The following is a 24,130-nucleotide window of genomic DNA, read 5'->3' on the forward strand; positions in this document are numbered from 1 at the left end:
TTCTCGCCACTGATGCCTAGCATAGCCTCTGAAATTTTGGAATTGATCAGATGTGACCAGTCAAAAGTTGACCAGTACATTACAGACATGCAGGCCGAGACATGCCGTCGAGTGAGTGGAACGCCTTGCAAGCTCAGCCAACAACATGACTGGACGGCACGGAATTTGACCCTGCCTTTTGCTAACACAGGAGAAAAACGGTGTATGTTACACTTTGGAGACACCATTTCCTATAATGTATGTAAAATACAAAGGGGGCAGATTTTTCACATGCACCATAGCCCCTTTGCACCGCTCTGATGCTACAGCTACATCACACGCTACTGTTGGTGGGCAAGGGAGAGGCATTATGCAGATATGTACGTCACATGCTGCTGAAAGAAGTATGCAGTGTAGGCATACCTGCAAGGGACAAAGGAGCTGTAAAACTTGCTTAGCCAGCCTTCTAAGGATTTCCCCAGGTCAGGGGGAACCTCCTACTGGCCAGGGGTGGCTTTATGTTTTTTGCCGCCCCAAGCACGGCAGTATCTGCAGCCGGTCCGTGGATTTGGCAGGTGATCTGCCAGTCCCGCAGCTTTGGCGTACCTGCTGCCGAATTGCCACCGAAAGCCGCCTGACTGCCGCCCCCCCACGGCTTGCGGCCCTAGGCACGTGCTTACTGTGCTGGTGCCTAGAGCTTTTTTTTTTTTTTTTTTTTCCACTGGAGAGGAGTTGTTTTTATTAATCCTGTTTACATCTCAAACACCCATTGAACAGCTGGCAGAAACACCCTGCAGGAAAGATACAACCCCCTTGCTCCACTGTCATCCCCAGGAGCCCTGAGGTTCCTTCCTGCTTTCCCTTCCCCACCAGTGAGGGTCAGGATTCAACATGCTCAAGCCCCAGGAGAGGCATTTTAAAGACAACCTTCGCACAGAGCAGGCCTCTGGGCAAGGAGACAACAGCTATTCATGGTTCCTAAAGCAGGCAGAGGGGCTCCAGTGCTGTATCTACAACCCCTTTGACTGTTAAATGTCCCCAAAAGGGGGGTTAAACAATCTGCGCCATTCAGAGGACTTGACATACAGCCTTTTTCCAGGGCGGGAAGAGCCAGAGATGTGTGTGCACAGACCCTATGTTCTGAGAGCTGTATGGGGAACAGGCTCAGTGAAGGATCTACAGTACTTAGTGGGGGTGGCAGTGGACACCTACTACTTCCTCCTGTTTTCCAAGAGCCATGGCCCTGCTCCTGTTACCCTTAGACACCTTAATGGGCCCTGCAGAGATCTGTGACTTCTTTCATGTGGCACCCTTTCCCCCACCAATGAGGGGCTGCAATGGCTAGAGAGAGAACTAGTTACTGAGAAGGCTGTTGGAAACATCACCCAGCTGCTGCTGCATGAGCAGTAGAGGAGGCAATTCTGAGCGCTAAGTGAGCTCTGTGTCTCAGGGAAAAGGGCTTTCCTAAAGGACAGGCTGCTGGGAGCTGTGGCACTTTCAACATACAAATATCACTGGAAGGTGGTAGTGGTGAGTTGAACCCACAGCCCTAGCCCTCGGCAATATATTAACACACAGACCATGAAGGAGTTAATAAGCATGCAGAGTGGCACCAGCTTTGGGAATTTAAAGAGACAGTGCCAGCTGGTCGCAAGGACCTCCTGAGTCTTCTATGAAAGTGACTGCAGCCCAGGGGAGCAGAGGTGGCTTTCCAGGGAAACAGGGAGAACCTCATTAATATAGAGCCAGCTAGCGGCATGGCCAGTGCTGCATCATGCAGGAGTGTGGCAAACGTGGCTGAGAATCCTGCAAGATAGTCCACTGTCATCTTTAACAGAGGTGTGATCAGCAGAGACTACGTCTCCCAGCAGCCAATGCTCCTCCCTGCTGACCGAAGGATCACAGCTAGTAGCAGTTACTAGCAGAGCACCTGTCCTTTAAAAGAGGGAGCCTGTTACAGAAACGTGGAGCATTGCATGCTGGGATTTGTAGTCTGTGTGGGGCCTCCAATCCACTCTAGGTTCTATATACATTAAGTGCAGGCCACACCAAACAGACCAATCAAAATGTAATTAGTTTCAGAGCACAGTTGGGAGGCATTGGTGCCAGCTGTTGGAGAGGGGAAAGGAGGAACTGCCAAGCTGGGGAGCGGGGCCCAGTCTAAGTCACCTCAGTGTTGCTGACTTTGTTGATGATACGGGAGCGACGGGGGATGCACTCTAGGTCGAACTTGCTCTCGTAGATGGTGGGGCAGAGATGCCAGCGATTGTCCCGGTAGATGCCTAGGTAGGTGTAGACATCGGGCTTGTAGGAGAGCAGGCACTTGACGCCAGTGCCCCGGATGGCAGCGTCCGCATCCATCACCTTCTCCTTGTCGGTGAAGTCATCTGTGTAGATGCAGATGACATGCTTGCGGTCCGAGTTGGGGTAGCAGGGGCTGACTTTGGCCACCCCAAAGTGCCCCTCCAACACGGAGCGGGCGATGCCACTCCAGGCATGGTCCACCTTGAAGCCGGTGTCCAGGTGCATCAGCCACTTGCCGGTAAGGACGCAGTGGTTGAGTGCCAGCTCGCGGATAGTGTCGAAGGTGACATGGCGCCCACTGATCTGGAGCCGCTCCCAGGCCTCCTGCAGCCCCACCACATCACCTGACTCTGGACAGTAGTTTGGACCGTAGATGGCAATCCAGCCCACAGGCTCAGTGCGGCGCTCAGGGTCCCCAAAACGAGACACCCGCGAGGGCTGGTAGGTCTGCAGCCACTCCTCGAACTCGGCCCGTGGGGTCTTTCGTGCATCAAACACCACCCAGGGGTCCATGTCGGCTGCCATGGACTCAGCGGCCAGGTGCTCGGCCGAGAAGGCCCCTCCCTTCCCCATATCACCATCGTCCTGGTCCCAGGGCAAACTGCCCCACTTGCTCCCCTACCCCGGGCAGCCCTGGCCTCCAAGACTGGGAGCTAGCCTCCCCCAGCCAGAGGTCCACACGCCGCCCATGTCTGAAATGCTTCCAATGCCACGTGCAGGCCAGTTAGACTGACAGAACTGCCCATCTCAATGCATGGATGAGATGATGGTGTTCACAGGAGGGATTTAGATGTATTAGGAAATTGAGAACGTTTGTGGAAAGGAGACGCCTATACAGGAAAGATGGACTCCATCTAAACCAAAATGGAACCAGATTGCTGGCATGTAAAATTAAAAAGTTCCTAGAGGAGTTTTTAAACTAAAGGCTGCGGGGAAGCCAGTAAGTGTGGAGAATTCGGACAGACTCGCCTTTAGGAGATGATTAAAGGGGATATTCTATAACCTCATAAAGAGGAGACTATAAAAGTTGATAAATTACAGGTAGGAGCTGAAAAGAAACAAATGAAAGAATCCCATTCAATTGCATCACATGAAAACAGACAACTAAATACTGACAAATTTTACAAGTGCTCATATACAAATGCAACAAGTTTAAATACTAAGATGGGTGAACTTGAGTGCCTAGTACTAAATGAGGCTATTGATATAGACACTTGGTGGAATTATGATAATCCATGGGGCATGGTAATAACGGTTCAAAATATATAAGAATGACAGTAATTTGCACTTGTAGGGGAGTGGCACTAATATGAAAGGTTTCAGAGTAGCAGCCGTGTTAGTCTGTATCCGCAAAAAGAAGAACAGGAGTACTTGTGGCACCTTGTTAGTCTCTAAGGTGCCACAAGTACTCCTGTTCTTCTTTTTACTAATATGAAAAAAAATCGAGTCAACTCTAGTAAAAATCTTAAATGTATCAAACAGTACCATAGAATCACTATGGATATAAATTCCGTGCTTGAATAAGAGTATAGCAGTAGGAATATACTACCAATCACCTGACCAGAATGCTGATTGATTGTGAAATGTTCAGGGAGATCAGAGAATCTACAAAAACAGAAAACCCAATAACACTAGAGGATTTCAACTATCCCCATATGGACTGGGAACACGTCACCTCAGGATGGGACGCAGAGATAAAATTTCTAAATCATCATAGTATCATAGAAGATTAGGGTTGGAAGAGACCTCAGGAGGTCATTTAGTCCAACACCCTGCTCAAGGCAGGACCAACATCAACTAAATCATCCCAGCCAAGGCTTTGTCAAGCCAGGCCTTAAAAACCTCTAAGGATGGAGATTCCACCACCTCCCTAGATAACCCATTCCAGTGCTTCACCGCCCTCCTGGTGAAATAGTGTTTCTTAATATCCAACCTAGACCTCTCCCACTGCAACTTGAGACTATTGCTCCTTGTTCTGTCATCTGCCACCACTGAGAACAGCCAAGCTCCATCCTCTTTGGAACCCCTCTTCAGGTAGTTGAAGGCTGCTATGAAATCCGCCCTCACTCTTCTCTTCTGCAGAGTAAACAAGCCCTGTTCCCTCAGCCTCTCCTCGTAATTCATGTGCCCCAGCCCCCTGATCATTTTTATTGCCCTCCACTGGACTCTCTCCAATTTGTTCACATCCTTTCTGTAGTGAGGGGTCCAGAATTGGACCCAGTACTCCAGATGTGGCCTCACCAATGCCAAATAGAGGGGAATAATCACTTCCCTCGATCTGCTGGCAATGCTCCTACTAATGCAGCCCAATATGTCGTTAGCCTTCTAGGCAACAAGAGCACATTGCTGACTCATATCCACCTTCTCATCCACTGTATTCCCCAGGTCCTTTTCTACAGAACTGCTGCTTAGCTGGTCAGTCCCCAGCCTGTAGCAGTGCATGGGATTCTTCCTTCCTAAGTGCAAGTCTCTGCACTTGTTCCTGTTGAACCTCATCAGATTTCTTTTGGACTAATCCTCCAATTTGTCTAGGTGACTCTGGACCCTATCTACCTCTCCCCCCAGCTTAGTGTCATCTGTGAACTTGCTGAGGGTGCAATCCATCCCATCATTCAGATCATTAATAAAGATGTTGAACAAAACCGGCCCCAAGACCGACCTCTGGGATACTCCGCTTGACACTGGGCCATTGATCACTACCCGTTGAGGCCAACAATCTAGCCAGTTTTCTATTCACCTTATAGTCCATTCATCCAATCCATACTTTTTTAATTTGCTGGCAAGAATACTGTGGGAGACCGTATCAAAAGTTTTGCTAAAGTCAAGATCTATCACATCCACTGCTTTCCCCATATCCACAGATCCAGTTATCTCATCATAGAAGGCAATCAGGTTGGTCAGGCATGACTTTCCCTTAGTGAATCCATGTTGACTCTTCCTGATCACCTTCCTCTCCTCCAAGTGCTTCAAAATGTTTCCTTGAGGACCTGCTCCATGATTTTTCCAGGGACTGAGGTGAGGCTCACCGGTCTCTAGTTCCCCGGGTTCTCCTTCTTCCCTTTTGTTAAAGATGGGCACTATATTTGCCTTTTTCCAATCGTCGAGGACCTCCCTAATCACTCCGAGTTTTCAAAGATAATGGCCAATGGCTCTGCAATTACCATTAATGACTGCTTCTTGGAGTAGCTAGTTCAGGAACCCACAGGGGAGAAGCAGTTCTTGATTTAGTCCCAAGTAGTGCGCATAGGATCTGGTCCAAGAGGTGAATATAGCTGAACCACTTGATAAAAGCAACCATAGTGTAATTAAATTTAACATCATTGTAGGGGGGAAAATACCAAAGAAACCCACCAAAGTAGCATTTAACTTCAAAAAGGGGGAACTACACAAAAATGAGGTTAAACAGAAATAAAAAGGAACAATCAGAAGAGTGAAATGCCTGAAAGCTGCATAGAGAGTTTTAAAAACACCATAGTAGAGGCTCAAACTATATGTATACCCCAAATGAAAAAAAGAGTAAAAGAGTACCAAAAATAAATTCCACCATGGCTAAATAAAGTCTTTTAAAAATTGAAGGGCAAATCCTACTGAGGAAAATAGAAAGGAACAAAAACTCTGGCAAGTCGAATATAAAAGCATTAGGCAGATCAAAAAAGAATTTGAAGAGTAATTAGCAAAAGACACAAAAACTAACAGCAATTTTTTTTTGACACACATGTTGGGGAAGAATCAACATGGGCTTTTGTAAAGGGAAATCATGCCTTAACCATCTATTAGAATTCTTTGCAGGAGTCAACAAACGTATGGACAAGAGTGATCCAGTGGACGTAGTGCACTTGGACTTTCAGAAAGCCTTTGACAAGGTCCCTCACCAAAAGCTCTTATGCAAAGTAGGCCATCATGGCCATGTCTACACTTACCAGGGATCGATGCTGCTGGTGAAGACCAGCTAAATCGACTGCAGAGTGCTCTCCAGTCGACTCTGGTATTCCACCGGAACGAGACAATTAAGGTAAGTCAATGGGAGAGCATCTCCCATCGACGCAGCGCAGTGTAGACACCGCAGTAAGTCAACCTAAGCTATGTCAACTCCAGCTACGTTATTCACATAGCTGGAGTAGCGTAACTGAGGTCCACTTACCGTGGTAGTGTAGACAAGGCCCATGGGATAATAGGAAAAGTCCTCTCATGGATCAGTAACTGGTTAAAAGATAGGAATCAAAAGATAGGAATAAATGGTGTTTTTATAATGGAAAGAGGTAAATAGCAGGTTCCCCCAAGGAACTGTACTGAGACCAGTGCTGTTCAACATATTCATAAATGAGCTGGAAAAAGGGGTAAACAGTGAAGTGGCAAAGTCTGCAGATGAGACAAAAAAATGTACTCAAAATAGTTAAGCCCAAAGATGACTGCAAAGAGTTACAAATGGATCACACAAAACTGGGTGACTGGGCAACAAAATGGTAGATGAAATTAAATGTTGATAAATGCAAAATAATGCACATTGGAAAACATAAACCCAACTATATATACACAAGATGATGGGGTCTAAATTAGCTGTTACCATTCAGGAAAGAGATCTTTGAGTCATTGTAGATAGCTCTCTGAAAACATCCGCTCAATGTGCAGCAGTGGTCAAAAAGCAACAGAATGTTAGTAACCACTAGGAAAGGGATAGATAATAAAACAGGAAATAATAGAATGTCACTATATAAGTCTATAGTATGCCCACACCTCAAATACTATGCAGTTCTGGTTGCCCCATCTAAACAAAAACAAAAAAAAAACATTAAAATTGGAAAAAGTACAGAGAAGGGCACCAAAAATGATTAGGGGATGAAACAGCTTCCATATGGGGAAAGATTAAGGCATTTCTGCCTGTTCAGTTTAGAAAAGAGACAACTAAGAGGATACGATAGAGGTCTATAAAATCATGAATGTTGTGGAGGAAGTGAGTAAAGAAGTGTTATTTCCCCCTTCACAGAACCAGGAGTCACCCAATGAAATTATTAGTCAGCAGGTTTAAAACAAACAAAAGTACTTCTTCACACAACACAGTCAACCTCTGGAACTCATTGCCAGGGGATGTTGTGAAGGTCAAAACTATAACTGAATTTAAAAAAAATTAGATAAATTCATGGAAGATAGGTCCACCAATAGCTGTAAGCCAAGATGGTCAAGGACACAACCCTATGCTCTGGCTGTCCCTAAGAGCTGGGACTGGATGACAGGATGGATCACTCAATAAATTGCTCTGTTCTGTTAATTCCTTCTATAGCATTTAGCACTAGCCCTTGTAGGAAGTTAGGATACTGGGCTAGATGAACCATTGCTCTAACACACTATAGCCATTCTTATGTTCTTTAAGTTCACAGACCATCATCATAGGTCACCATCCAAAGCCTGATGTCATTGGGCTCCTCCTAATCTTTGTAAAACGTTTGAGTTTTTAAGAGTTTAATTTTGAAAGTTTAAAAATGGAAGACAACATGTTAAGAAAATACCTTTTGCATCTGCCACTGATGAAGAAGTCTTTTTGGGGGGGCAGAAGCCAACATTACTCTTTGTAGAGGAGATATAAGATTCCTCTATTTTAATGGAGTTAGTCAAATTTTTAAAACATTTTTATTTATACCACTAGATGGAAGTGTAAGGAAATGCACAAACAAGCTAAAGAGAAAAAAGAAGAACAGGAGTACTTGTGGCACCTTAGAGACTAACAAATTTATTAGAGCATAAGCTTTCGTGGACTACAGCCCACTTCTTCGGATGCATATAGAAGAAGAAGTGGGCTGTAGTCCACGAAAGCTTATGCTCTAATAAATTTGTTAGTCTCTAAGGTGCCACAAGTACTCCTGTTCTTCTTTTTGCGGATACAGACTAACACGGCTGTTACTCTGAAGCTAAAGAGAACTTACTGAAGAAATGGGAAGTCATCTTCCTTGTCTGCAAATGGTTTGTAATAGGAGAGTACTGTGCAACAGATCAGGAGAAAAGGCTAGTAACAGACAGTAGTTTTACAGTAAGTTTTATTAAAATGATTCATTACATTGTATATAATGATTTGTTCAACAAATGCTGCCCTGGAAATATTTTTTGTGTAAACACTACCACCACCTACTTCTCCATAGGCAATGGTGTTTCAGCATTCTGCTAAAGTCTTTCTCTAAAAGTTCAGCCCCTGGCATTCAACTGAGCTGCTGCATTCAGCATATCTTTTGTGTGAGGCGAGGGGCCCCAATCCTGCTCCAATTGAAGTCCATGACAAAGCTCCCATTGAAACCAATGGAAACAAGATCAAGTCCTCTGTCAATGGAAATTGCATCATTGTACTGGACTTCTAACCAGGAAGTTTCAGAATAATGATGATGCTCACTGAAATAGATAAAACAGTTCATCATGGTGTTTCTACAAAGTACTGTAAAAGCTGACCATACAATTAGAACGATCAATATAGTTTGCCTGTAAAGGTTCTATAACAAACCTTTAGGTAGTATAACCCCAAAGTTGGCTAACTTAGGCATGACATTTAGCTTTTGTAAAACTTGCAATCCACAGAAATAATTTATACTAGCATGTTAGACTTTCAAGGAAAACTTTTTGCAGTGTCGCTGCTACAGCACATCTGCTACAAAGGCAGGCAGGCAACAATTTAGCTTTGATGAAAGCACAGATTTGGTTTTTATGCAACTGTGTAAACAAGAAAATGGGGGAGGGGGGAAAATCAGGATACAGAGTTCTCTCTAAAGTGGATCACTGACATACATATTACATTACCCGCTTGGCTGTACAGGGAATATTTCCAGACAAGCTGTGCCGGTAGCCAAAACCTGCCAACCTTGTCTCAGACATCCATTTAAGCTTAAAAGCAGCATATCAAATGCAGAGTTGCATGTTGGGATCCACCAGTTGGCTTGGATTCCTGCTTAGTTCACTGCTCCACAGCATCTTCACTGAGGATATTCAGCCACTGTTATAAATTGTCCCTTCATTACACATATTCTGCTCATTGTCCCAAGGTCACATCCAATTCAAAAAGTGTCATTGAAAGAAAACATACAGGTGAACTGTATGCAAGAACTTTAATTCCATTTTAAGAAAATGGACATCCAGAACAAACGCAGGACTCCCGCAGTCTGGCAGGACAGCGTTCAAAACTAAAAGTACTCAGCTCTCTCCTCTTCCTTTCCAATCCCTATACCTTTGTTTTGGAGATACTAGTTAGTATCCTAACAATTGAAAGAGGAACAGTCAAGACAATAAACAAAATGACAATTTTCTGTGCTTTCAATAGGATCATGGCATTCATAGCAGATTTAAGAGGTGCAGTGAAGTAACATTAATAGGCATAACACTATCTGTTGGCCTTGGAATGTGTGGGTAGGAGAGAATTAAGAAAAATAAAGTATAGGAGATCTGGGTGAATATAATACCATATACTTTTCTAATTATTTGAGTATCAAAAAGCATTAACTAATTAATAGTCAGCTATATGCCTATTAAGTCTGTCTAGGGAAAAAGTCTGTCTTTTAATTTTTTTATATATTTATTATAAAAATCAAGCTCGAAAACATGATTTGAAACACAATTTAGCACCTAATGCTGACAGTTTAACAGCTCATGTCTAAGTAAGTGTTGTTTCAAATTATGTTAGCTAGGTCAGGTTTAAAATAAAACTACACCTTTCCCCACTTTAGACAGACCCCTGCTGTTGAGCGTTTAGCACTATTGAATCAGGCTACTGTTATTTACCTAAGTATGGATTTAGATATTTAACTTTAGACATCCAAATTTTAAAATGTTGGCTTGAACTTCATTTGCAAGCTGTATTTGGATAGTTTTAATTTTTAATTTTTCCCCCTCACACAACTTAGTTGTTTTTACAGTCTCTGTAATATTTTTAAAATTTGCATTTTTGTGCTTGAACTGAATCATACTGCATAGTTTTTGTCAAACTGGATAAAATGTTCCAGCATGCATCTGGTATATATTATACAATTGAAACACTCTGTAGTCTCCTCAGAGATTAGAATAGCCATGTTAAAAGTCTCTATATCCATACTAAAATATCCTTAGTTTCTAAAGGATTCAAGGCCTGTGTTAAGAGTATTCTATAATTTACAAAGTAAATTATAACTTGTTTGTTATACACTAAGAAACATTGGATCTTAGTTTTTTTTATTTGAGTTTGCTTGTGATTCTTTCCTGAAAAATGACACAATACTCCAAATAAAGGCAATGCAGAATGAGTACTTGCAAGCAACACATCAATGATAGATGAAACAACAATGTGTTTACAAGAGCAGAAAACATTCTGAATATCAAATATCTACACAGAATTGTCTGAACTGCTCTGTATCTTTGCCATGAATAGTAGCTCAGAAAAGCAATAAAATTAATCCCCAAGACACAAATGCTTTATAGCTTTTCACTCAGAGTATTGGGCAGATACACTTTTACAGCAATCTTTTCGACTGCAATTTACTACAATCTAATCTTTAGTTCACACCAAGACCTGGAAGGGGAAGAGTGAAGATACACATATTAATACCTGCATGTTTCAGCAACATAATAGTCTTTACTTGTGAGTAATTATGGAAACCAGAGAGGAATTAGCCTGTGTCCAAAGATAAATTTACTGACATGAACATATCATGCCCACAATTGTAAAAGGTGATTTTTGAAACAACAAACTAAACCAGGTTCTATTTGTGTACAAATTTAGTTACATTCTTATTCTGAAACACTCACTAAGTCAACCACTTACAAAATACTTCAATGTAAAAAGATTAACCATTATGGTTCAAGTTAGGACCTTTTAGTTATTAAAAACACATGAATTTTGGCACCTTAAAAATCAAAGTAACTTTATTTCAGTAATATCAAACAGGTATCTAATACTGTGCCTCTCATCCTGAAATTGGTGTGTGCTCTGGGTCATTATGCATTTATTCCTCAACATATTTGAGGAAAAACTTCAAAGACATACATTTATGTGGACACAGTTAGAATAAAAAACTTTTATTTAAACAAGTGGTCTTTTGAAGAGGATTTAAATCCTCCACCCCCACTCGCAATCAACTTTCCCAGCATTTATGGTTGTTGCAAAAGGAGACTGATTTAATTATTTTAATGAGGAAGTATTCAAGTAGACTGAACCAAGTATTAAAAACCAACAAATTCTCCCCATAACTCATTTTAATGGGAGCCGTTAGCATGTAACTGACAGAATGGTCAGGCCCTAGATGGCTAGTAGTACATCAATTTTCCTCACACTGCAATTAATACTTACAGAGAGAGTTATAAAAGCTCTCAAACCAATAAAAATCAAATTCAGAGTTAAGGCTGCTTCTCTTTTAACTCACTTGTCTTTTACTCCGTAAGAACTCTGCTTGCTGAAACAAAAACTGGACTGGCAGTTTACACACCAAGGCCCAGATCCTCGAAGGTATTTAGGCACCTAGCTCCCACTGAATTCAATGGGAGTCAGGCACCTAAATACATTTGGGGATTGGCCAAGGGCCTGATTCTTCTTTCACTTAGACCATTTTCAAACTGGCATTGTAACTCCACTGATGCCTATAGGGTTATGCCTCATTTACACAGATCTAGATGACTAGAGAATCGGATCCTGGGAATCTCCTTGCTTTTGCCGATTCAGAGAACAAACAAAACAGTTTCTGTATTTGTCTATCTTATATTATGCATCCAAGCACCTATTTCAATGCCAGCTGTGGTCCTCTGAGGGTGTACTCTGCCTGAAATCAGAGTACAATTCATTAAAATTATAGCGAATATTACTCACTGAGCAGAGTCTTTATAATGGCTGCCAGGAACATACTGTGCCAGTTTAGTCTACTACCTAGCAGTGACTATGTGAATCATTGACATAACGGACTTACCTAACCACAATGGCCAACTACTACTACATATTAACTTTGGTGCACTGTAAGGATCACAATTCTTTTTCCTTTCTCATCATATGAACAAAGTCCATAACATCAGATGCATCGGTGCCTATTTTAACCTTAAACCAATTGAGTAAAACATAAAAAAGTTGCTATCTAAAGTAGGCAATCCCAAGACATTAAACGTTAACTTTGCGGTTACTAAGCAAATGCCCAACATTAACAAGTAAATTGGTGCATTTAAACATACAGTCTCTTAAACCCAGTAATCCTTCGTCTTCTTATTCCCACCCACACACCCCTAAATAGCCAGAAATTGTATGGGTAAGGCTGCAAAACTTAGAGACAGTTGGTTTCCTCTGTGAACAACGTACGTGTTGATTTTCTATTTACTATATTCAGTCTGGTTAAGTTGTTTGTCATAGATCTTCTCTCTGTTTGGTAGCTCGGTTGTCTTCTTTGAGGGGTTTCGATTTCTTGTCTGCATCTTTTTTCTTTTTAGTTTTCTCTGGTTTGGTTTTATTTTTTACTTTTTCACTTTCTTCTGCTCCTTTGCCAGGGTACACTTGACCTTCTAGAGTTACATCTGCACACCTCTCCTGATTTACCAGAAAGTCTTTGATCTCCCACGCATAGCTCCCATCACGTAGCATATAGATGGCACGATTTGAGCCAACAATAAACCTAGATGAAAAAATACTGTCAATTAGCATTTGGTCTTTGAAGTGCTAAAAACATTATGTTTCATTTAGAGCAATTCCAAGAGCAGGGTGCACTTAGTAGCATTAAGTGGTACATCTGCTTTTTTAAAAAAGCAGATCGTGCTCAACCCAAACACACACCACGGCAGCAAGTACAATTTCTTATTAGTCTCGCCAGGAAATCTGCAGTTATACAACCACTGCTATTAGCTACACATAAAAGTGTTGATATCTTATAATTAAGCCTGCGAGTTTGTCACAGAAGTCACAGATTCCGTGACTTTCCGTGACCTCCATGACTTCTGCAGCGGCCGGTGTGCCTGGCTCAGGCAGTTCCTGTGCCAGTCGCATCGGCTGCTGCTGGGGCAGTCTGGTCACCGCGCGCCCAGCAGCAGAATGTGTGTGTGGGAGGGGGCAGGGGGTTGGGGCACGGGACAGGGTGAGGCAGGTTCTGGGCACCGCTTACCTGGGGGGGTTCCCAAGAAGCTGCGACATTGCCCTCGCTCAGGTGCTAGGCGGAGGCTCAGAGCTCTGAATTCGCAGCTCCCATTGGCAGGGATCCGCAGCAAATGGGAGCTGCAGGGGCAGTGCCTGCAGGCCGAGGCAGCGCGCAGAACTACCTGGCCCCCCTGCTTAGGACGGAGCTGAGCGAGACGGGTGTCGCCACTTCCAGGGAGTCCCCCCAAGCAAGCATCGTCCAGAGCCAGCCTCACCCCGTCCCAGGCCCCAACCCCTTGCCCCCTCCCACACCCAAACTGAGTCTGCTGCTGCTGGGGGGGGAGGAGGAGGTGCGGAGGCAGGTAGGCAAACCCACCCCCACAAGTTTTAGTCATGGGTATTTTTAGTAAAAGTCAGAGACCGGTCACGAGCCGTGAATTTTTGTTTACTGCCTGTGACTTTTACTAAAAATACTTGTAACTAAAATGTAGCCTGACTTACAATAAATACTCATTAATATGTATAAAACAAAGCAAAGAGGAAAGTGAAGAATAAAGCTCAAAAACTAAGAAAGAACCAGGACATTAAATTATCTAATGTTTTTGGCTGTGTTGAGACTTGGTGCCTTCAAGGAAACCACAGAAAGACACATCTGCCTATGTTTCAAAAATGTAGTTAAGAATATATGAATATATGAAAAATATTACAACAAGATTCCATTACGTAGCTAATAAATAAACTGCCAACATGCATTAAATCTCTTTCACATAAAAAGAAATAAACAGTATTCCATTACTGGATGTAAGATCAATATAGCAACAGAACTCTGTCTGCCTCCTCACCAGCACAGGCAATCTATCATCCTTCTATTTCGAAAGGATCTCTGAAAGTTTATTTTTAGTAAAAAGAATTAAAAGCTTAGTGGTGACACAGACTTCCAGGTGGAATACTTCCTCATCAAGCACATAAACAATTACAATTAAAAAGACAGATGGCTGGATTGAGTTAGAAAAAGGCTAGGCCATAGAGACACTATGACTAAGGGCTGGTCTACACTATACAGTTAAGCTGCCGTATGTCAACCTAATTATGTCAATGTCTACATTACAGCCTTCCTCCCACCGATGAAAGTGTCCTACAACACCGATAGAACAACTCCACCTCCATGGGAGATGTAAGGCTTGGGCTAGGTCTACACTACTGGGGGGGGTGTCGACCTAAGATACGCAACTTCAGCTACGTGAATAGCGTAGCTGAAGTGGCGTATTTTAGGTCGACTTACCTGGCTGTGAGGACGGCGGCGAGTCGACCGCTGCCGCGCCGCCGTCGACTCCACTTCCGCCTCTTGCCGCTCTTTCTGGAGTCGACGGAAGAGCCATCGGGGATCGATTTTATCGCGTCATCCCCAATAGATCGATTGCTACCCGCCGATTTGGCAGGTAGTGAAGACGTGCCCTTAGTCGGTGTAGTTAGGGTGATGCAGTGTCTGTGTAGAGGCTGCGTCCCTTACATTGACTGTCTTGTCAATTTCACGCAGGAAAAAAAAGCCTCTGCTCCCCTGGAGAGCTGGGCAGCTGGACCCTGCTCCCGTCTGAAAGCCAGGGCAAGAAGCCCGGGCAGCTCTCTGCCCACTCAGGGTACTACTGGCAGGAAGCTGCCAGCAGAGCTGAGAGACTGGGCTCTCAGTTCGCCACATTGCCCTGCTTAGGTTGGTGGAAGCGCTGCTGGTGAGGACGTGCACCACCGACCCAAGGAGGGTAGTGTGGACATGCACCACACAGAGATTACTGCAGTGGCTGTAAGTCAACCTCAAATGTGGATTCACATTGATAGTATAGACATAACTTAAGTCTTAAAAAGCTTTGTATACCTGACCACATTACTACCAAGGAGGCTTGAAGGAAGGTTAAAAAGGTATAAACAGTGATTTAGGAGAGCATAGAAATGGACTGAGAGGAACGGAACAGCTTTGAAGAACACGTCGAGAAAGAAACATCAGGGTCCTGTCAAATCCCTACAGAACTTTGAAGACAATCGTTTACCTTTGTACATCATAGTTTGCATTGAAGAGACTGCCCTGCCACAGGCTGGTAATTTCCTCAGTCTCCTTTTCAGTGGGATTTCCTGACACTGTGACAAACATCATAAGAGTCTTCCCTTTTTTTGTCATTTTCAGGATACTCTCAGGCTTGCTTGGATCAATTTCGGAGAAGTCTATTGGTGCTGATGGCCTTTTGTGTTCAGGAAGATCTCCCTCTTCTATGTCATCATCTTTCTGTTTTGAAACAAACAGATTTTAATTACACATTGAACGTAACACGCCACCTCGATATAAACTCCAACCTATTGCAAAACTATTCTTTTGACATTTGTCACTGTTTAGTTTAGAAAATTATTAGAAACTGCTTGTGATAACGAGCAAGATGTGTTTCATTTAATTATGAGGATTCCAAAATAAAGACAAATATAGCAAAATTGCATCTCCTGAACTCTATTGGGAGACTGCTCCAACTCTTAAAGTGATATTTACTGACCTGTGAATCCTTCCTCACCTCCCCCATCACCTTATATATGCCACATGCTTAGGGCAGAATTCTGCCCATATTCACCCCCCTGAAGTCCTACTGACTTCAATGGGGATACAAGGGTACAAAACTACAAACAAAAATTGACCCGTTCATTGCATACTACATAAGAAATGTCACTGTCTTGGTGCCAATTTAAATTACATCATCCACATGCTTTATATCAGGGGTGGGCAAACTATGGCCCACGGGCTGGATCCGGCCCATCAGGGGTTTGGATCCAGCCTGCAGGATTGCCACCCCCGTGGCGCCACGGGCCCCGCAGTGCTCCCGCAAGCGTCCAGCACCACATCCCTGCAGCGCCTGGGGCGGGCGGGGGCAGAGGGCTCCGTGTGCTGCCTTTGCCTGCAGGCACCGCCCGCCCCCCCCCCCCCCCCCCCCCCGCAGCTCCCATTGGCCAGAAATGAGGAACTGCAGGTGAGGGCAGCACGTGGAGCCTTCTGCCCCCCTTCCACCCCCGTGGCCACAGGGACATGGTGCCGGATGCTTCCGGGAGCGGCATGGGGCCAGGGCAGGCAGGGAGCCTGCACCCTGAGCACCTCCTGCACCCTAACCCCCTGCCCTGAGCCGCCTGTCACACCCCAACCCCTTGCCCAGAGACCCCTGCCACACCCCTCCTGCACCCCAAGCCCCTGCCCTGAGCCCCTCCCCACACTCCGCACCCCCTCCTGCACCCCAACCCCCTTCCCTGAGCCCAAAACCCCTCCTCCACCCCAACACCTTACCCTGAACCCCTTCCTGCACACCATATCCCCTCCTATACCTCGCACTCCCTCCCACACCCCAGCCTTACATTTATGGCCCTACATGCAATTTCCCCACCCAGATGTGGCCCTCGGGCCAAAAAGTTTGCCCAGCCCTGCTTTATATACTCGTTTATACAAGACACACAGAAGCAATAAACACTTCCATGCACCTTGTATACTTTGTGGAACATACAAAAAGCAGTGTTGCAATGTACATGTACACACACAACCTTAAGGTTTAGTAACTCTTCCTGATTTATTTATTTATTTATTTATTTTTATTTAGGCCCCCTGTACATTTACCTTCATTTCTACACCATGCCCTATACCAGTTTATAAATCAGGTATCCTCCGACCACATGATGGAGACAGGAAAAGACAATGCTGGTTCGGATGAATGGCCGCAGCTGTTTTCCTGTCTGGAACAAGTGGAGTTTGCTTTTTTTACTGACTGACCTAGGGTTTTAAATTGAATTTCTGTCACAACGTTGTTCTGCAGTCTTTTACTTTGGGGAATTACAGTGTTACTTCTTAAATAGGTATTTAAGCTTTTCCTTCTTCACTGCTTGCAAACTGGTTTTGATTGAACTTTTGTGAGTTGTATATACAAAGCATGGCTGAGGAGAGAAGAGAATAGCTGTCTAGTGGATTGAGCTCAGAAATTCTAACTATGCTCCCAGCTCTGCTCCCAATTTACTGTGTAGCCTTCAGTAAATCATTTATGGTGGATTTTTCACAAGCATGTAAGTGACTTACTAGCACAAACTGCATGGGGAAAAAGATCACAAACACTTCTGAAAATCCCATCCTTATTCTCTCTGCCTTAGTCCCCATTCCTGAAAATTGTGAATAACACGTTTTGGGGATGCTGAGAAAGGCCATGTTTGTAAAGTATTGTGAAAGCATAAAGCATATTACTGAGAAATAAACTTTTAGGAAACAGAAAAGCAATTCTCAGTACTATTCTAAAATTAGTTTAAGCCACACAAATGTAGTTTATTTTGTACTTGTGAAAAGAGGAGCTAGGAATACAGAGTTTAAACTAATCCTTATACATTACACAAACTGGTTAAGACTGCAATAACAACACATGCCTATTGATATCAATTAGCTGAATGGCTATGAACATTTATTCGTTTTCTCAAAGTAGTATTGCTTTGGTTTGAGTAAGTATAACCTTCCACCAAAAGGAGTGATTGACAGCTTCTCTACATGGCACTTCTTCACTTGAAAACCTCTCAGAAAGCTTTATAAAAAAGAGATATGTATTACTGTACTGTGTGAAGTCCAAAACTAATAACTGAAAGCAAGACAAATAAGTGATTTTCAGTTTAAAATGAATAGGTAAGTCTGCCAGGCATGTATGAACATGAAGTTTCACAAAGAAAGTACTAAATGGATTAAATGACACCCATACATTTCTTCATCTGTTTTCTCTTCACACACCCCTTCCTAAAATGAACTCACTCTGTTATTGATTTCCACGTACTGTATTGTATATATTTCTATTACAGAATTAGCCAAAAAAACTATGGTAGTTTATGATTTTAGCTCTGAGCCAAGCCTGGGGAATGCCAAAGTTTAAAATTAGTGCAATAAGAAATGGTTTTAAAGAACATAAGTTTTAGGCATGGAAAGAATTCTGGCTCCATTTCTGGCTCTCTTATGCTCTTCAGACTATACAAAGTAGAGGGAAAGCAACCGTGGAGGGGCTGTTAGAGATTACCCTGACATATGGGAACCCTTGGGTGGCATAAAGAAAATGTAATGTGCTCTATGCTACTTGCCCCCCCAGTATAAAGGGCAAGGCCTGAGCACAATGCGTGCTGGCCAATCACTGCCCTCTTTAGCTCCTCCTGGAGCCATTAAAAGCATAAATTAAAAACCCTTAAACTCCTTTAACTATTACATGTCTGATTCCATCCCATGTGCTCGCAGGTTTGAGGCAGGCATAAAGGCAGCTTAGAGGTAACTTTGCCTTCCTCCCTCAACTGTGTCAAGAATGAGTTCAGAACAGCTGAAGATTATGCCCTGTGTATATAAAAAGATATATGGTAGATCAGGGGTCGGCAACGTTCGGCACGCGGCTCGCCAGGGTAAGCACCCTGGCGGGCCGGGCCAGTTTTATTTACCTGCTGACGCGGCATGTTCGGCCGATTGCGGCCCCCACTGGCCGCGGTTCGCCATCCCGGGCCAATGGGAGCGGCGAGAAGTGGTGCGGGTGAGGGATGTGCTGGCCGCGGCTTCTCGCCGCCCCCATTGGCCTGGGATGGCGAACCGGGGCCAGTCAGCAGGTAAATAAAACTGGCCCGGCCCACCAGGGTGCTTACCCTGGCAAGCAGTGTGCTGAACGTTGCCGACCCCTGTGGTAGATTATTAAATAAAGTTTGACCTCATCCTAAAATATTCAGGAATTAATCCTCAACAGCCCTGAGAGACTGGCAAATATTCTCATTATACAAGTGGGAAAACTGAGGTAGGGGGTAAAGTAACTTGTCCAAAGCCACATAGTAAGTTAGTAGCTGAGCCAGGATTTGAATTTTAATACTTCCTGACTTCTAACACCACAACCATTCTTCCATATGGTCTCATTTTTATCAATCACATGCTCTGTAATAACTCTCCTTTTCTTCCCCTGCCCTTTAGCTGACACTTCCAGTTTTCTCATCCCACACATTTACAACTACTTCAAATTTCCCTTCCGACACCCAGAAGGTTGGGGGAGGGGTGGCGAAGGCAGGGGGGCATGAGGAGGAGGAGGAGAGTGCACATATAGCCCTCTTACAAATACTTCAGCCTCACAAGGCCTGTGTGCTCTTTTGGCAGCCCCCTGGGAAGGCAGGGTGTGACTCCCACTTTCCAATCCTTGCTGTTGGTTACCACAAAGATAGGAAACACTAAAAAAATAAGTATCAGAGGGGTAGCCGTGTTAGTCTGAATCTGTAAAAAGCAACAGAGGGTCCTGTGGCACCTTTAAGACTAACAGAAGTATTAGGAGCATAAGCTTTCGTGGGTAAGAACCTCACTTCTTCAGATGCAAGATGAAGAAGTGAGGTTCTTACCCATGAAAGCTTATGCTCCCAATACTTCTGTTAGTCTAAAAGGTGCCACAGGACCCTCTGTTGCTTTTTACTAAAAAAGTAAGGCTCTCTACAAGGAAACATATTAGCTAGTCATGATTACCATCATTTTAAACCAAGGGTTAAATCATGTTTTAACATCATTTTAGTTAAAACATATTAGGTAACAATTTCTAATGCAATGCTTTTTTCCTGTAGACAAGGCCTTAGTGCCAGTTCATAGAATGTGAAGTCCAGAAACTGCTCAACAAAAATACTCAGTTCAGCAGAATCAGGTGGCTTTTTCCTTCTCTGCAAAAATCTTCTGTGCAAAAGGCACATGCAAAAACCAGTTCCCACACTCTGACTTGGAACCCTGTGTAACTGGGTACAGATAAAAGTAATATATTTTTACCTCTGCTGCTTTCAAAAACAGAACAAAACATTCTGAACCACCACCATAGGGGAAGGAATGGAATCAGAAGGTTCTGTGGCATTTGGGAAGAGACAAATAGAAAAGGCAGCAGATGGGAAGAAAAGAAATAGAAGAGACCGTAGTGACAGAAGGACTCATGGGGAGACAGGGAACAGGCAATAAAGGAAAGTAAACAGAACATAAGAACAGTCTGACCCAGTATGGCCAATGATCCATTTAGCCCAGTAGCCTTTCTTCATATAGCAGCTGATGTCAGATTCTTCAAAGGGAAGTAACAGAACCGGGCAATTACTGAATGATCCATCCCATCATCTGGCAGTCATCATTTTGTATGTATAGCCGGGATTATGTTTTCCAGCATGCATTACTTTGCATCTGACAACACTGAATTTCACCTGCCATTCTGTTGCCCAAACCACTCAGTTATGTGAGATCCCTTTGAACCTCGCTGCAGTCAGCTTTGGACTTAACTCTCTTGAGTAATTTTGTATCATCTCCAAACTTTGCCACATCATTGTCTACCCCATTTTCCAGATCTCGTATGAATATGTTTGAACAGTAATGGCCCCAGTACAGATCCTTGGAAGACATTGCTATTCACCTCTCTCCGTCGTGAAAAATCACCATTTACTCCTTTCCTTTGTTTCCTTTTAGCCAGTTACTGATCCATTCCTCTTAGCCCATAACTGCTTAGTTTGCTTAAGAGCCCTTGGTGAGGAACCTTGTCAAAGGCTTTCTGCAAGTCCAAGTACACTATATCCACTGGATCACCCTTGTCCATGTTTGTTGACCCCCTCAAAGAATTCTAATAGATTGGTGAGGTATGATTTCCCTTTTCAAAAGGTGTGTTGACTCTTCCCCAACTAATTGTGTTGATCTGTGTGTCCGATAATGCTGTCCTTTAGTATAATTTCAACCAGTTTGCCTGGTACTGAAGTTAGGCTTACCAGCCTGTAATTGCCAGGAGCGCCTCAGAAGCCTTTTTTAAAAAATTGGCCTTTACCAGCTGACTGGTGGATAGCTAATGTAGCAGGCTGATTTAAGCAATAGGTTACATACCACACTTAGTAGTTCTGCTATTTCATATTTGAGTTCCTTCAGAACTCTTGGGTGAATACCATCCTTGTTCTGGTGACTTATTATGAAGTTGTTAACATGTATGAGTAGTACATATCCTCAAGATTAGGGCCTCAAATAGTAACTAGCTTGAAAGTCACTCTAGTTGGGAAGAGACAGTGGAGAACAAAGAGGGCTACAATTAGTTGAACTGAGTAACTGATGATATGTGGTACCTTAATTTGTGCTCTCCACCACAACTACCTACCGTAGTAGAAACCATTTATCTGTTCACAATCTCACAAAGTAACTATCCACTTGCTCACTAGCTTTGACCACAGCAGAGCTCTCAAGCAGGGAGGGAATCAAGTTCTGGCCATGGTAAAGTGGACAGGGCTCAAACTGCCAACTCCCAGGGTTACTTGCACTCATCCCAGACTGTAACTGGGGGTTTCAGGCAGAGCGGGGGGGGGGGGGGGGGTCATGCGGGGACTAGGATCCTACCTATTCCATCAACCCCCCCAAACAACCTTTTATCGCATCTACCTGACGGAGGCTGTCGGCAAGGGAACCCCGACCCCCCTAGCCCAGCTCGCCCCCCACCTCCTTGCCAGGGGAACCCCGGCCCGTTCTCCCGCGCACAGCGGCGGGACTAGCCAGCGCGCTCCCCGCCCCGGCGGACACGGCTCCAACAGCAGCTCTGGGGAAGTGTCCCGCCGCCCCTCGGGGCAGGAGCGCGCCCTCCCGTCGGCCGCGCCCGAGCTGCGCGGAGCCCCGTGGCGCGGGAGGGGAGCGGAGAGCGATGGGGACTGGGCGGGGCCGAGAGCCCGGAGGCGGCATTGGGGGCCCCAGCGGGGAGCACATGTCGACTGAGTTCAGGGCTAAGCGGGGGCCGGGAAGCTGAGCGGGGGGCGCCACGTGGACACCGGGGAGCGGTGGGGGACTGAGGGGAGCTCGGTGGGGTTGGCTCGAGGGCTGAGCGGGGGGCGCCGCGGGTCCCCGACCCAGCCCGTACCTCCCACTGCTCCAGCAGCCGCGCCATGTCCGCATCGTTGTAATCCCGAATGTCCTTCTTCTTCTTGGCGGGCTGGGCCCGGCGCTTCCCCTCCGGCTCGCCAGCCCCGGCGGCCGCGACCAGCAACAGCAGCACCAGGCCCAGGCGGGCCCAGCTAGCAGCCGCCGCCATCTTCTCCGGGCTCCGCAGGGAGGAGGCGCCTCCTCCGAGTCCTGCCTCCGGGGGCGGGGGCAACAGCGGCTCGGCCTCTGCCCGAAGGCCCGGCCTGAGATCCGGGCGGGGGATGGGGGTAGGGCAGCAGCTGCCACCAGCGTGTGTGGGAGCTGCAGCAGGGACTGGCCGTATACCGCTCAGGGGTGGGAGACCAAAGCCAGAAGTGCCGCCCGCCCGCCCCACCTTTAACAGGAAGGCGTCACACATCCATTCCCAGCCCGGCTTGACACTGGGGGCCGCCTCTGCACGCGTAGGCCCAGCTCAAGCCCTCCTGGAGGCCAAGGGATTGCCTGGGCATAACCCAGTGCAGGTTTGAAACCCACCCTGGGTTTGAAAAGACCGTTCAAAAAATAATGTAAACTTTTCACATCTTTAAGTGATTGCTCCCCTTTCCTTTCCTTCAGGAGGATGAACGGATGCGGTATTGCCAACCCCCAATGTTCAAAAGTCATGAGTCAAGCTTGAAATTGGCTTTAAAATCATGAGATTAGGTAAAAATAATAGATTTAGTGTTCTTTTTATTTGCCTTCTGCTTTTTGAGCCTTTTGGACACACTGAGGTCACATTTTGAAGCTTTCTCTGCAGCCATGAGGGCTAGAAACTTTTTCTTTAAGAAGGATGGCTGAAATCACATATCCACTTGATTCCAGGAGCTGGGGCTTTAAAGAAAACAATAATTATCATGTATCAGAGGGGTAGCCGTGTTAGTCTGGATCTGTAAAAGTGATAAAGAGTCCTGTGGCACCTTATAGACTAACAGACGTATTGGAGCATGAGTTTTCGTGGGTGAATACCCACGTCGTCAGATGCATGTATCCGACGAAGTGGGTATTCACCCACGAAAACTCATGCTCCAATACGTCTGTTAGTCTATAAGGTGCTACAGGACTCTTTGCTGCTTTTACAATAATTATCATGAGACTCATGACAAAAGCATGAGAGTTGGCAATACTGCAGATGTGTTTAGTCCATGCTGTAAGGATTGGCTCCCAGTGTTGGAGATCCTCTGGCTTTTGGAATTGTCCCAGAGATCTCATGCAATTGTAGCAGAGGACTTGCTTTAACTGCCATGTAGTCTCTGAAGGGTGAAACCATGAGGGGCCATAGCTTCTAAGGCAGCTTGGAGAGGGCCAGCACCCAGCACTGCTTTCAGGACCTTGGCAGGTGGACTGGAGTCCATATCACAGGAAAGAAAGCTAGATGGAGGATGTGCCTGAGTGTATGCCCAGAAGTCCGGAGTTTAAGGCAGTGACTGGCCTCTGTTCCAGACCCAACAAATCTAAGAGCCCATGCGATCCAAGGCTTGGGTCTGTTATAGCTAGGGTGACCAGATGTCCCACTTTTATAGGGACAGTCCGGATATTCGGGGCTTTTTCTTATAAATGCCTATTACCCCCCACCCCCTGTCCCGATTTTTCACACTTGCTATCTGGTCACCCTAGTTACAGCCGCCTTGGTCTGCCAAGGTGTGCTCAGCTAGGGCTGTAAAAAACATATAATATGTTATCATTTTCTAACATTTTTACTACAAATGTGCAGAAGAAAGAGGAAGCTGTTAAACCATAAGCCTATTCCTCTAGCTTATTAAATGAACAGTAACCAAATCAGTGTTTTAATTAGCTGCCATTTCACAAAGCTGTTCCATAAATTATTAATTAACATATTTGTTCAAGGATTTGGCACTGTATCT

General features: G+C 44.8%; 2 protein-coding genes across 2 annotated transcripts; both read right to left on the reverse strand.

Moving 5' to 3' along the window:
• Positions 1-701: 701 nt before the first annotated feature.
• LOC128844435 (UPF0696 protein C11orf68 homolog) lies at positions 702-6,448 on the reverse strand. Its single transcript, XM_054042169.1, has 2 exons — positions 6,425-6,448; positions 702-2,868 (listed from the first exon to the last, which is right to left on the reverse strand). Exons 1-2 carry the CDS (start codon positions 6,446-6,448, stop codon positions 2,140-2,142), a joined length of 753 nt encoding a protein of 250 aa, XP_053898144.1. The 3' UTR covers positions 702-2,139.
• A 4,452-nt stretch (positions 6,449-10,900) lies between these two features.
• MESD (mesoderm development LRP chaperone) lies at positions 10,901-22,476 on the reverse strand. Its single transcript, XM_054042327.1, is given in 4 exon segments — positions 10,901-12,634; positions 12,637-12,875; positions 15,373-15,605; positions 22,228-22,476. Coding segments are annotated over 4 exon segments (747 nt in total). The 5' UTR covers positions 22,399-22,476; the 3' UTR covers positions 10,901-12,530.
• Between the last annotated feature and the right edge of the window lie 1,654 nt (positions 22,477-24,130).

The sequence above is a fragment of the Malaclemys terrapin genome, chromosome 10, assembly GCF_027887155.1.
Source record: "Malaclemys terrapin pileata isolate rMalTer1 chromosome 10, rMalTer1.hap1, whole genome shotgun sequence".
In the NCBI taxonomy this organism is placed as follows: domain Eukaryota; kingdom Metazoa; phylum Chordata; order Testudines; family Emydidae; genus Malaclemys; species Malaclemys terrapin.